General features: G+C 36.6%; 2 protein-coding genes across 7 annotated transcripts in view; one reads left to right on the forward strand and one right to left on the reverse strand.

Moving 5' to 3' along the window:
• Positions 1-15391, forward strand: part of ATG5 (autophagy related 5) — a 120260-nt gene that overhangs the window by 52677 nt on the left and 52192 nt on the right. The gene's annotated exons all lie outside the window — the stretch shown is intronic.
• On the reverse strand, positions 3319-3966 carry LOC132530891 (small ribosomal subunit protein eS25-like). Its single transcript, XM_060168384.1, has 2 exons — positions 3877-3966; positions 3319-3805 (listed from the first exon to the last, which is right to left on the reverse strand). Exons 1-2 carry the CDS (start codon positions 3964-3966, stop codon positions 3377-3379), a joined length of 519 nt encoding a protein of 172 aa, XP_060024367.1. The 3' UTR covers positions 3319-3376.

Here is a 15391-nt window from a genome sequence, read left to right on the forward strand (position 1 = left end):
TAGAGCCTGTGCTGCACAACAGGAGAAGCTACCACAATGAAAAGCCCACATACCGCAACAAAGAGTAGACCCCGCTCACCACAACTAGAGAAAGCCCGTGTACAGCAACGAAGTCCCAACGCAGCCAAAAATAAATAAATAAAATAAATTTAAAAAGAAAAGTTTGAAATGTCTCTGAGACATTCACGTGCAGATGCATTGAGTTAGATGTTGATAGAATTAAGTATTGTGAGTGTGTGTCAGTAGATGAAGAAAGCTTAACAGATTTGAATCGAATGCTGCAACTTCTAATTTCATAGTCATTTACTTTAACAATAAGTGCCCTTTTTATTATTTTATCTTAAAGGATATGACAGTTGATGTCCCAGTGATACAAGGCAATGAATATGGAGCAATCCCATACATTCCTAATGTTTGAGAGTTCTTTATATCCACTACCTGTGTTTTGCTTTTTTTCTGCATACAGCTGAGATAATCGTTTCCTTTTTTGTTTTGTCTGCAGTATAGTAAGATGAATAAGTTCAGTCTGAAGCTGTGTGTGTGGCTTCAAGAATCTACAATTTTGTGAGAAATTTGCTTAGAGAAAATTTGTAACCTGCTTGAGCATTCAAGTTTTACTGTTGAACAAACAAGCATTTTACTATATTATGCTACATGTTTTAAATCAATCTCTTGGTATTCTAACTTTCTGTAATTAGAAATAATGATGAAAATCTAAAAAGTTTATGCATTTGTGTTTTAATATAAAATCATAAAGATACTTTGCTTGGCTTCTGGAGAAAGATTGCTCTTGGGAATTACATGATTTGAATGAATAAATAAATTTGGTGATAACTTGGATCATAGCTTCTTACAGTGCTTTGGGTATACTTGGCAGTGAATGTCATGGATAATAAAACTTGGTGAAAACATTTAGACAGTTATTTCATAATACACTACAAATTATACTAACATAAGTTTATTGAAGAGTCCATTAATTACAGTGAATGGTCATATGTTCCAGAGTTAATCATTGGTAGAGAGAATACATTTTTGTGTATGAGATTCAGTTGATAAATGTACAAATCTATGAGACTAGATTTATAGTTCAGTCTAAACTCTGATCAGTACTTGAAAATATTTTTAGTGAACTCTTAGTGTTGCAGGAATACAAAGGTTTAGTTTGTAATGTCATTTTAAGTAAAATTCCAAATTATCTACAGTAAGAAGACTACCTTATCATATCTTTTATTTATCTGGTCCAGTTAAAAAACTTTAAAAAAATGTATGCCTTGTGATGTACTGTCACTTTTTTGTAAGATAAGTTTGGGAAGGTTCAAGAAGCTTTTTCTTATGAATGTTGGTACCCTATATAAAGGAAATGCAGATGAACATCTGTCAGATATTGATCCAATATCAATATCCGGGTATTGATTTTCACTCTTGGACTCATGACCTATTCTTATTATTTGAATTTACAGTATGATTCCTCTTTCTTCTTAAAAAAAAACAAAACACTGTATACACACAAACACAAAACACATATATATATACACAGGTATATATGCATATATAATTTAACTTAACTTTGTTTTTATATTTTTATTTTAGTTTTTAATTTTTTAAATTTAGATATAATTGACATGTAGCGTTATATTATTTTCAGGTGTACAATATAATGATTCGATATTTGTATATATAGCAAAGTGCTCACTACCACAGTAAGTCTAGTTAACATGTCATTTTACATAGTTGTAAAAAACTTTTTTTTGTGATGAGAACTTTTAAGATCTACTCTCTTAGCAACTTTCAAATATGCCATACAGTATTATGAACTGTAGTCACCATGCTGTACCTTACCAGTTATAAAATAACTAAAAATAACTAAAATACTGGCTGCACCAGTTTACATTCCCACCAGCAGTGCACAGGGTTTCCTTTTCTCCCCGTCCTTGCCAACACTTGTTATCTCTTTTCTTTTTGACAGTAGCCATTCTGACAGGTGTGAGGTGATATCTTTTTTTTTTGGCTGTGTTGTATCTTCGTTGCTGTGTGCGGACTTTCTCTAGTTGTGGCGAGCGGGGGCTACTCTTCGTTGAGGTGCGCGGGCTTCTCATTGCGGTGGCTTCTCTTGTTGCGGAGCACGGGCTCTAGGCTCACGGGCTTCAGTAGTTGTGGCATGCAGGCTCAGTAGTTGTGGCTCGTGGGCTTTAGAGCGCAGGCTCAGTAGTTGTGGTGCACAGGCTTAGTTGCTCCGCTGGCATGTGGGATCTTCCTGGACCAGGGCTCGAACGCATGTCCCCTGCATTGGCAGGCAGATTCTTAATCACTGTGCCACCAGGGAAGCCCGTGAGGTGATATCTTATTGTGGTTTTGATTTTCTTATTATTAGTGATGTTGAGCACTTTTCATCTACCTGTTAGCCATCTATATGTCTTCTTTGAAAATGTCCATTCAGATCTTCTGCCCATTTTTAAATTGGATTGTTTAGGGGTTTTTTGCTATTGAGTTGTATGAGTTTTTTTATATATTTTGGATATTAACCTCTTATCAGATACAAGATTTGCAAATATTTTTTCCCATTCAGTAAGTTGTCTTTTCATTTTGTTGATGATTTCTTTCGCTGAGCAGAAGCTTTTTAGCTTGATGTAGTTCCACTTGTTTATTTTTGCTTTTGTTGGCTTTGCTTTTGATGTCAGACTGAAAAAAATTGCCAGGACCTATGTTAAGGTATATGTGCATGTATATTTTAACTTATTTTGTTTTTAAATGAATCTTTTGTTTTGAAACTTAATATCGTAATTCTCCTCAAGAGAATGGAAAACCCCAAGTGTACTTACTTTTCGTAATATTTTTTTTGTTTTGTCAATTAGCTCCTGATCACTTTTCCCTAGAGCAGTGTTTCTCAAAGTGTAGACAATGGGACAGAAGTATCAGTTTTAGCTAGGAACTGATTAGAAATGTATTCTAAACCAACTGAGTCAGAAACTCTGGGGCAGATCCCAGTAACTTGTGGTCCAGCACCCCTCCAGGTGATTGTGATGCACTAAAGTTTGAGAGCCACTACTCTTGAGCAGGATTTCTCATTGTTGGCACCATTAGATATTTTGGACTGGATAATTCTTTGATGTTGGGGTGGCGGCAGGGAGGGGCTGTCCTGTGCACTATAGGATGTTTGGCAGCATTCCTGGCCTCTGCCCACTCACTAGATGCCAGGAGCACACTACTCCCCGTTCTCAATCATCACATTAAAAAATGTCTCCAGACATTGCCAGATATCCCCTAAGCGGCAGAATCACCCCATTTGAGTACCACTGCTCTGAGAGAGGTGATGTAGAATTTTTTTTTTGATTTAATAAAGTTTTATTTTTCAAAATATACAGCTGGTGGGACCTGTTCATGCATCTTCACCAGCAGCTGGAGCATCTCCACCCTTGGTATTTCTGGTGTAAATTACTTGAGCTCTGTGCTTTGAAACCAGTTTAATAAGTCCTTTACTAAGCAGCTCCTGCAGGGCTGCCCTGGCCAGGGAGCCACGAATCTTCAGTCTCTCAGAGACGACAGCTGGAGTTATAAGCTTATAGTTTGGAACGTCTTTACAGAGTTTGTCATACGTTGCTTTGTCAAACAAGACTAGGTTATTGAGCTTGTCCCGAGCTTTGCCTTTGGACCACTTCTTCTTTTTGGCCTTGCCCCCAGATTTGTTCACTGGGTCTTTGTCTTTCTTGGCCGACTTTCCGGCATCTTTCTTCTTCTTGTCATCCTTGGGCGGCTTTTGCGCTTTGTGGCTAGCTGTGAGGCGGTCACACGTTGCTGTTTCCTGACACTAAAAACTGGGGAAAAGGGACGGAAAACAATTTTCTAGATCCCGACAGCTAACTTCCTGGCGTTACTGACAGCCAGGCGTGCTCCAAGTGTGCAAGCGCCGCAGCCGGCCGCGCTCCGGAGTCCGTGATGTAGAATTAATGCATAAAACTGCTTCTCCATTAAAGTAGCAGTGATCATTTATTGAATCCCCAAGTTCTGTCCTGGGTACTTTACATGAATTATCACTGTCATCTCAACAGCCTTGTAAGATGTGTTTGAAAGTCTAAAGCCTGGGCCAATTTATTTATGAAGTTTCTCATCTGTTCCACCAACTCAGCCTTTGAGAACTACTATGTTCAGTTGTTACAGTGACTCATTTAGGCTGTATTTGGAACTATATTCTTTAAACAAAAGGACTTTGACATGTAAACAAATTAAAAAGTTATTTTAATCAGTTAACTCTTCTTGTATGTAACCATAACCATGTGAACTTCTTATTGTAAACTTAGCTATAATTGTTTCTGGATGATGAGGATTATTTTATTTTTGTTGAGGTTACTGTTAAATGACAAATGAATCAATAGTATGCTGTCATTTCAGTAAGACTGTTTACATTTTTTAAAAATTCATTTATTTATTTATTTTTGGCTGCGTTGGGTCTTCGTTGCTGCGCGCGGGGTTTCTCTAGTTGTGGTGAACAGGGGCTACTCTTCATTGCAGTGCGCGGGCTTCTCATTGTGGTGGCTTCTCTTGTAGAAGAGCACGGGCTCTAGGTGCACGGGCTTCAGTAGTTGCAGCACATGGGCTCAGTAGTTCTGGCTCGTCGGCTCTAGAGCGTGGGCTCAGTAGTTGTGGCACACGGGCTTAGTTGCTCTGCGGCATGTGGGATCTTCCCGGACCAGGGATCGAGCCCATGTCCCTGCATTGGCAGGCGGATTCTTAACCACTGCACCACCAGGGAAGTCCCTGTTTACATTTTTTGAAGTAACATGTGTCTTCCATATTTTTCCTTTTCCTTCTTTTGCTGCCTTTCCTCTCCCTCTCCAGCTTTCTGTGTGGCACTTGATCTAGCTCTGAGTATGTTGCTAACACTTCTTTCCCTCTCTTACCTCTCATTTAAACTTTTACCTACTCTCTGACCAATTCTTTCATTATCTTTCTAGGGTCTGGATGACCAGATAAACATTTTAGCTCAGCAGTCTAATTAATGCGGGCCAGTGTGTTACCTATTCCCAGGTACCTATTTCATGTACTTTTTAACAAAGACCTAGAAATTACTTTATTGAGAATTCTAGAATTTCCTCCCCCTCCACTCTCCCAGTCCTATCCCCGTGACATTCTATTTACTCCATCTCTGCCTGTGCAGACCAGTCCTGACTAGTGGCTGTGATAAGAAGTTCTTGATGTCACAGTTCTCCATATTAATGATGTTTTTTCTGAACCAAAGAAGTAACTGCCGTTCTATAGCAGGGCTAATTTGTTATTATTCGTTGCATGTCTCTTTTATTGCTTTAGAAACTAAAAGATTCAGAAATCCTTTTATGTGAAAATTACATTTAAATATTAAACTATTCCAGTGTTTTAATAGTATTTAAAGAGTTGCACGATTTTAACCCAAATGCTGGAAAACTAGAAAAGAAGCAACCCATAAAAAATGAGTGCAAAATAAACAAATTTGTGTATCTAAGATACAGGGTGTTCAGTCAAGTCCTGATCATTATCTTCAAAGTGGCTTTCTACTTAAGAAGCATTTCTTCCCACAGGGTCCCTTTAGGATCCAGACTATCTCTGGTTCCTGGGCTTTTCTACATCTAGCTTATTTCTATCTTTCTCTGTAGAGTAATATCAATAAAATATCCCAAATGGTATTTTTAATTGGAGTTTATTTGCATAAAAGATTTAACCAGATTCAGATTTCGCTTTATTTCACATTACCATAAACCACACTCAGAAGTACATTTCAAGATATATGCCTCTTTTTCTTAAAGTAGCTTCTTGTTTTTGTTAATAAACTCAGATTTTTTTTCCTACAAGTATATTAACCTGCACTTAACTTTTCACTTATTTTAAGGTGAAATTATTTTTATGTGGGTTTTAAAAATCCTATAAAAACATTTTTGCAAGAAAAAAAATGTATTGCTATTTGTCCACTCAGAATATAAGGAAGGAGGAGCAGAGGAAAAAAGGCAATTAGTGGACATCTAATATCTGGGAAGGAGGAATAGAAGAGAGCAACTGCATAGGCTCATTGAGTGAAGGAGAAAGGCTTTACATACTAGAAGTTTCCCCCCAAAAGTGGCGGGGGAGGGTGGTGGTGGTGATGGGATGAATTGGGAGATTGGGATTGACATATATACACTAATATGTATAAAATAGATAACTAATAACCTGCTGTACAAAAAATAAATAATACAAAATTCAAAAAAAAGTTTCCCCCCAATGTTTTTATCATCATTTATTTTAAGGTGTTATTACACTCAGAATAATATTCTGTGGGATTCAGATATTTGAGTGTAAATGAATAAGTTGAGAAGCACTGGTAGAATAATTTCAATTTTTAATAACTTTATTCTTATTTCTACTGGAATTCTTAGAAATCCTGATTAACTTTTAGGATACATTATATCACTTATTACTAAAACCTACTGAATACATTTAAAATAATAGTATTTATTCTAAAATAAACTCACTATAGGAAGTAATATAGTTTATAAAATGTTGGATGGGCCCTATTTTGGGGGTATGTGTATAATTTTACAAGTCAACTTTGTTTTGATAGTGAATGAGTTGTTATAATAAATAAATTGTGTAGTAATTGCCACCTGAATAATCCTAGTAGCTAAAAGCTAAACTATGGTTGAATTTTCCCGTTTTCCTCATCATTGTCCATGTCTGCTTTTAAGAGGTAGTTGTTCCTAGTTGAATGATGTTTTCAATTATCAGTTGCATTTTTCCTTGTTCTCATTGAAAAATAATGCCTTAATGTGCATGTTGAAGTAAATTTTTACTTAAATGTTTATTAAGTATTTCTGCAGCAGCTACTGCTAACTGTTCAGTTTGAGATGTGTAACTGCCAAAGGAGACAAGATTTGGTAAACTATTATACCTGACACTACCATGAATTTTGAAGTATAGGACTGGAATTTTTGGTAATGTGAACATTCTGTTCATTAACAGTTTCTCAGATTCCTGTTAATCATACGTCATTGAATTGACTCAACTTGGAGTTTTAACAAGCAACCAGCGTTTTAATTTATAGAAATGTAACTGAAAGTTTTCTGTGATATTGTAGCATCCCTGAGAATCTACTGACCTGGTGACCTCAAGCAAATCATTTACCTGCTTTGAACCGCAGCTTCCCTCAGAAGTTGCTTTGAAAATCAAACAACATAAAATTCATTTAGGGTTTTAAAAAAACAGTTAAATTCTGTTCAGGTATGTTATTAATAAAAATGATCTCTGAGTTTCTACTATAATCAGAACCCATGACTTTTCACTCTAGCATCACTTGAGTTATTTTAATACCACTTTTTTACCAGCCTAACTTTTTAAAAAAAATTTATTTTTGGCTGTGTTGGGTCTTTGTTGCTGTGCGCGGGCTTTCTCTGGTTGTGGCGAACAGGTTGCGGTGTGCGGGCTTCTCATTGCGATGGCCTATCTTGTTGTGGAGCATGGGCCCTAGATCACGCGGGCTTCAGTAGTTGCGGCGCGTGGGCTCTAGAGCACAGGCTCAGTAGTTGTGGCGCATGGGCTTGGTTGCTCCATGGCATGTGGGATCTTCCTGGACCAGGGATCAAACCCGTGTCCCCTGCATTGGCAGGCAGATTCTTAACCCCTGCGCCACCAGGGAAGTCCCCAGCCTAACTTTTAACATGCTTTTTACTTAAGCATCTGTCACTTGGTCACCTGCATTAGAAGAGAAGGGCGGGGAGGACTTGAACCATCAGGCACTACTAATGCACAATAAAGGACCAATCGGACCCATTAGAAATTGTGATAACTTTATGTATGCCAGTTTGGCTTCCCCAGCTACATATTAAGTAAAGGAGAGTCCGTGTACTTGTTTTATATTTTGGTTTTTAATTCTCTACAGCTCCCAGTACTCAATTAGGTACATAATAGGAGTAAATAAACACTTTAATAGATTTAACTCTATGCAGATCCTACAAAGTAAAAACTTAATTGAGTACACTGTTACTTCTATCAGTTGTTTTACTTTATCTTTTCTCTTCCTTGCCTGAATTAAACTGGAGATTCATAATATGAACTATTTGCAAATGGGGGACTTCTTTTAAAGAGGCATTTTTCATGTGCCACCTTGGACAGATGAGATGGATTTGAAATAGAACAGAATTTACCTGTAATCATATTACATTACTAAATTCCTGTGATGTCCCAGTCCTGGATATGCCTTCTTAGTGATTTTTCCTAAGAATTAGATAAACATTATCAACTTTAAAAATGAGGAAAAGAGCTTACAGGGCTAGTAAGAGATGGGACCAGGATTTGATCTTAGATCTCTGATTCTAAAGTCAGTGTATTTTCCATCTGGAGGCTGTTAACTCTGGCTACATGTTAGAATCATCTGGGAGTTTCCAAAAAATACAGTTCCAGGGAATCTGAAATAACTGGTCTGGAGTGGGTCCTTGACATTAGTATTTTTTTAAAAGTTTCTCAGGTGGTCCAGGTAGGCAGCTAAAGCTGAGAAAGGTTGCATGATATATTGCATCTCCAGTGACCGCTGGTGCCCCACCCAGCTTTTTAAGCTTTTGTCATTTGTCTATGAAGAATTATTAATAAAATTTTCTCATTTACAGTTTCTCATCAGAAGCATGAGGAATTTGTATTAGCATAAAGATAGAGTATCCTGCATAATAAACATTGCAAAGATAATAGTGAATATAATGGAGTATCTTTTTCTCCATTGGTCTTTCAAAAGTTAAAATAGATTTTTGTTTTTGTCTTATGACTTTGGAGTGCTCTGAGTGAAGTAAAACTGGGCTTGATTACATGTTAAGTTTGTTTCTGGCCCTCTGAATTTAGGAAAGTGATAAACTGTAACTTAACCTGAGAGGAAAAATATTTTCTCAATTTACAGTAGTTTTGAAAGGTAACAAGTCAGGTAATCTGGTTAAAAATTTGTAAGTGATTTACACAGGAATACATTTAGTTAATTAGCGCTGGCCTGCCACTGGCTATAGCTCTTTAAATCTCTTTTTAGCAAACAAGCTACTTTAAAAATTGTCTTTTAGAGCCAGTGAAGACTTGAATATAATTGAAGGTCATTTCTTCCTTTTTTTAAGTTTTTAACATGAGCACATAGAATAAGTTGCGGGTTTTTTACATTATGATTTTTTTTGAATTTTGAATCCCTTTTATGTTGTTACTGGCCCAATTAGAAAATAAATTTGAAGTAAATGTTTCTTAATTGGTTGAAATACAGTAATTGAATTCTGTCTATTAAAATAAAGTCAACTACTGGGATTGACTCTTGGAATGCATTTTAATTGGGGGAGAGAGAGTAACTAATTAAACATGTAAATAGGGTAATTTCAAAGAACGGTAAGTGTTTAGAAGAAAACAGAATAATACTTTAGCTAGAATTATGAGGAAATTCTCCCCTGAGGAGGTGGCACTTCTGTTGAGACTTGGATGATGACAAAAAAGCAGCTATGTGACGATTGGAAAAGTGGGGGATTCCAAGCCTCTAACTGTGATATGGGGATAAGCTTGGTGTTTTCTAGGGACAGAAAAGAAAAATAGTGTGATTTGGAGCTTTAGTAAGTACGCAGATTGGTAGGCAGCGAGATCTCAGAGGGATGCAGGAACCATTGCATTTCAAGGGAGTGGGAGGGGGCTGAAAGGAACCAGCTTCCCGGGAAGGAGGTATTTCATTACCAACATTATGGTTGCTTGCATGCAGAGTTTGAGTGGGGAGCAGTCTGCCCCATTTGTAGCCAGTAAGGAGATGCATTGGATTTTTTCTTTTAATAATGATTCTAGTACTTAACTTCAAATAATCGTATTGTTAAAGTACATTATAAAGCATTATTCCTTATGGCCCATTAGAAAAATGTTTAGAAATTTATTCATTCATGGTATGACTCAATTTATGTTTTAAAAGAGCATTCTGGATGCTGTGTATTATGGATACAAGTGGAAGGGCAGAGCCCAATTAGGAGGCTGTCGCAATGGTTCAGATGAGAGTTGATAGTGGTTTAGATGAAAGTTGTAGCAGTGAATACAGAGAGAATTGCACTGTAAAAATATATATTGATTCCTCTCCTTGAGGCCAGTTTTCTAGACGGTGTGTTACAGCATCTTTAATGTTTTCCAAGAGTGAATCCCAGTAATTGACTTTATTTTAATAGACAGCACTTCTTTTTTAGGGCAGAGGACTATGGTAGTTCCTCCTTATTCATGGTTTTGTTTTCCACAGTTTCAGTTTCCTGTGGGCATACGTGGTCTGAAGATATTAAATGAAAAATTCCAGAAATCAGTAATTCACAAGTTTTAAATCGTGCACTGTTCTGAGTAGCATGATGAAATCTTGTTCCATCTCACCTCAGCATGTGAAGTATAGGGAATGATTCTGGTATATCCACACTGTATGTGCTACCCTCCTGTTAGTCACGTAGTAGCCGTCTCAGTTATCACATCAACTGTTGTGGTATTGCTGGGCTTGTGTTCAAGTAACCCTTATTTTACTTAATAATGGCCGCAAAATGTTAGTGATGCTGGCAATCGGGATAGTCTCTTACTGTGCCTAATTTATAAATTAAACTTTATTACAGGTATGTAGGTATAGGAAAAACACAGTATGTGTAGGATTCGGTACTATCCGCTGTTTCAGGCATCCACTGGAGGTCTTGGAACGTATCCCCCATGGATAAGGGGAGACTACTATAAATGTCTTCTCTCAGTTTATTCTGAGACAGTGATGCTCCAGGTCAAAGATTTCCTCAGATCCAGGTTTTATTGCTCTTTTGATTCACTCTAACAACAAATTCCCCAGGGTACAATCCTATTGCCAAGATGAGTGTTTACGAACAGGATTAAGGATTGACCTTCTCCTGGTTTGGTTCTCCTCTCAGCCTTAATACAGAGGCCAGCCTGCTGGTCCTGCCTACTTCTGTTTTCATGACAAATTTTCAGGGGTCCTTGAAGCATTTTCAAGACTTCTTTGAAGATACATCACAGTAACTTTAAACCTCAAACAGAAGTTCTCATGGAAGTGTGTGGGTGCAGTTCTGTTAAGCATCCAAGTACCAGTGGACTTGCTGCCGTACAGAGAATGTTCCCTTCCCTGGGTCAGCCCTAACTGTCCTGTTAACATATGACTCAGAGGACAAATGAGTTTGAAGAGACAGGTCACATATTTAACACACCTGTGTTTGGTACCCTACCAGTAATTACTGTTTTTTTTCCCCTCCTATTCTGCTTCACAAAGATGTTTACTATATTACATGTTAAGAAATTAATTCGAATAGGTCTGTACTTGGATATGTTTTCTGCTATAAATTTTGAAAGCCTCTGGTCAAAACACCATGTATATTACATGACCACCTGTAGTACTGATTTGAATAATACTGTTGATAAATGCAGAATTCTGTGAGGAGTGTGTTCCCTTCAGTAGTGATTTTCAACCATTTGCTTTTCTGTTTAAAGAAAAGCTTAAAGCCTGTGTTTTATGGGCCATCATGATCTGACACTTATTTAGGGTGCTGTAAATCTGTTCTTTTTGACATCACAGACTTAAAGAGCAGGAAGTGGATGGTGTGCATGTGGAAGCCATTTCACCACTTTCCTATGGTTATATCCCAGCCAGCAATACCACATTACTGAATTGAGGCTGGGTCGCAGTCCCTTAGATGTCCTCCACGTTTCCTGTGGGATCCTGTAGACGAATACATTGTTTGTGGCATTTGAATATTAAAAATTATTTTGCCTTGAGTTCTTAATAAAGCTTAAGTGGAAGAGCAGAAACATCCTTTAAGATCGCCACTTTTTTCTGCAGCTTTTTCTATGTGAGGAACAAAGAATACAAATGTAATCCATTTATTTTTCATGCTTCTTAGGAAGATCTTTGGTTTAAAAAATTTTTTTTTCTGGATTTTTTAAAAATTTCCAAGACTAATATAAAAGCTTAATTCAGCAGAGAGTGAGAAAAAAAAAATTGGTGGCTACCAGGATTTTGAGGAATTCTGTTTTTAATATCTTTAAAAAAAATAGATTGACTTTCTATAGCACAGCTATAGAAAACAGATACCAACTTATCAATCATATTCTTAATAGCTCTGGCAAGAAGTACATTAAGTTACCTTCTTTTCTCCCATTCTTTGTATAAGCTAAGTGACTGCTAGTTTTAATTTTTTCTTCTACTTAGTAGTTTGTTTTGTTTTAGAATTAGAACTAAATTAACATGAAAGCTGTTGAAATAGATGTACATTTACCTAACTTTACAGTTTAAAAAATGAGCAGCTAAAGACCATTGAGCTTCTTTTACTTGTAGGTACTGTTTTCGTGGCCAATGACACAAATAACTAAATTTACAACTTAATTATAATAACTAATTGTTTGGTGACAGGTTAATATATACTTGATTCATTACCATGTAGGAAGTTAGCAATACATCCTTACTCCAATTTTATTTAATTATTGACTAAGGGATAAAAGAGTTCCTGATGTTACAAAACCCAGTGTGAAAGACATTTGGTTATAAACTGAAACTCAGCACTGATTTTCTTTTAATTTCTTTTATTTGTGTCTTTCTAATTAATAACTTTGACTTATAAAAGTTAGATTATTCTTGGTTGGAATGTTTTTGGTATTGTTGAGGAAATGCCTATTTTATATAAGAACATAACATTTTTATAAGAAGATAAAGCTAATCTTAATTAATACAGATTTTTATTATGTCTTTATTCCTTTAAAACATAGTTGTATCAGACTAGGTCCAGTTAGGAGATAGAAACCACACAGAGGGATAAATAGGTTAAGTATGGTATACTGAATGATTAAACTCTGGTAAAAGAGTAACTGAAGATATAAGAAAATCATATCTGGTACCCTGGGGCTAAAGAGGAAGGTCACACTTAAAAGGAGCCCCTTCCCAGGGCTGGGTTTAGAACTCATTGGAGAATGTATATTCCAGCCCATTGGGTTAGTAGAGAAGTGTTCACTATTTTGCCCAGATTGGAGCAGGTCTGCAGTGGCTGGGAAGTCAGGAAAATCTGGAGTGCGGGCCACCAGCAACAAGTGGCACAAGCATGCAGAGGGACTGGCGTCTCTGTGGGAAACTGTAGGCCAGCCACCCATATGGGCCTGCAGAGGAAAGCAGGGTGCTAATTTGGGCAAGGAGCCTTCAGTGTGTGTGTGTGTAGGCAGGAGCCCCTTTCTCCTGCAGTGTCCTTTCAGTACTCTCTACTGAGAAAGTTTAATGTGATTGTCACGCTAGAGATGCTTAAAGAAATTGTGTCCGTTATGCCTGTGTATATATTGAAGGGTGAATTTGGAGTTGAGTGTCAGCAAATTGGTAATGTGCACAGTAATGTTTCTTTTTCCAGTTTACTTTTTTGCAGTATAGGTACGTGAAAGCTTTTCACTAATTACCTTTCTGTACTTTTTGTTTGTTTGTGTTTGCTTTCCTTCCTTTAGCCCTATTGACATTTTGAGTCAGATAATTCTTGGTTGTGGAGAGCTGTCCTATGCATTGTGGTATGTTTAGCAGCATCCCTGTCTTTTACCCACTAGATGCTAGTAACACACACATATTGGTGACATCCAAAAATGTCCCCAGACCCACAGTGGAGCAAAATCTTCCCTGGTTAAGGACCACTGCTTTAGCCCATTTTTTCCCCTCTGTTAGAAACAGTATAAATTTTTCATTTAATAGAGGTTTGCTTGTGGTTTTTAATAAGTTATATTTTGATAAAGAAGGTGTCTTAAATAATTATAAAATTTTATTTTTAGAAGAGGTATTAGAACTATTTAACTCCTTTTATTTCATCTGTAAGTGAATTAGGGCAGAATTTTCAGTTGATTTGTTGTTTCTAGTCTAGCTATTAAGTTACAGACCTAGGATAAGAATCCAAAAATTTTAATGAAAATTTATATATGTAGTATTCTGTTTTTCATTGATTCAAGAGCATATGTTGTGCATGCACTGTGGTAGGTGTTAGAGATTTAATGATGAGGCAGTGAGTAAAATTTTAGCAGTGCACGAAGAATCACTTTATTTAGCTATCACATTCTTGCTTGATACTTGAAAGCGGAAAGATACTTTTAAAAAAGCATTGACTGAATAATTGATTCATACATGAAAGAATTGTGGTTAAAGCAGCTACTCTTAGCATTAAGATGCAGTTTTGTGGTTGCAACTGTTGAAACGGTTGTGGGCTTTGAATCAGAAGACCAAGAGTCTTGTCTTGGTTCTTAACTAAACTCATAACAAGCTGGACCTTAGTTGTCATCTGTGAAATTGCCCTGGACTGACTGGGTTCTAAATTCCCTATCCTACCAGTTCTATTGTAGTATGTATTTTTCCCCAGATTGGAGTTGAAAATGAGATTAGAGAAGGCCTAGAGCCTGTCACAGTCATCTAAGAAGAAACAGCTAAACTTTGTTTTTTATATATAATTATGATGGCTTAAGCAGTATGAATATATTACCAGTAAATTGGGTTGAGATGAGTCTAGTAGTAGAGAATATACCAGGCTGACCTGAGATTCTGGAGTATTCATGTACTTTACAGAGATTTGATTCTGAGATAAATTTCTGTGTATAAAAAATATTTTAAGGTAGAAATCCGGGTGAGTTAAAGGCGTTAAAAAACAACACACAGAATGGGAAAAAAAATAGTTGTGTATTATTTATCAGATTAAGGGGCTTGTATCCAGAATACATAAAGAACTCGTACAATACTCAACAACAAAAAGATAAACAACCCAGTTAAAAAGAGGACAAAGGATTTGATAGTCATTTCTCCAAAAGAAAATATATAAATGGCTAGGAAACAAATGAAAAGATACTCAGCATAATTAGTCTTTAGGGAAATGGAAATCAAACCATAAGGGGATACCACTTCATACCCACTAGAATGACTATAATAAAGAAGATGGACAGTAATGTGTTGGCAAGGATGTGGACAGATCAGAACCCTCATACATTGTTGGCGGGGGTGTAAAATGGTGCAGCCTCTTTGGAAAGCAGTTTGGCAGTTCTTCAAAACATAGTTACCATATGGCAGATAAACAGTTACTGTGTAACTCAGCAGTTCCATTCTTAGGTAATATGCCCAAGAAAATAGAAAATACGCATCCATACAGAAACTTGTACGTGAATGTTCATGGTAGCATTAATCATAATAGCCAAAAAGTGGGAACAGCCCAAATGTCTACAAACTATTGAATGGGTAAACAAAATGTGGTATCTCCATACAATGACATATTATTTGGTAGTAAAAATAAAGTTCTGATAACATGCTACAACATGAATGAACCTTGAAAACATAGTAAGAAAGAAAAACAGATGCAGAAGACCACATATTATATGATTCCATTTATATGAAATTTCTGGAATAGAGTAGAGATTAGTGATTTCCAGG

Source organism: Lagenorhynchus albirostris, chromosome 12 (genome assembly GCF_949774975.1).
Source record: "Lagenorhynchus albirostris chromosome 12, mLagAlb1.1, whole genome shotgun sequence".
NCBI classification, from domain to species: domain Eukaryota; kingdom Metazoa; phylum Chordata; class Mammalia; order Artiodactyla; family Delphinidae; genus Lagenorhynchus; species Lagenorhynchus albirostris.

What these genes read in the sequence shown, in the direction of transcription:
- LOC132530891 (XM_060168384.1), bottom strand. Translation starts at nt 3,966, where the DNA reads ATGGAGAAGCAGTTTTATGCATTAATTCTACATCACGGACTCCGGAGC. An exon ending in CACTTGGAGCACGCCTGGCT is followed by an intron (nt 3,806 to 3,876) that starts GTCAGTAACGCC and finishes CCCAGTTTTTAG; the next exon opens with TGTCAGGAAACAGCAACGTG.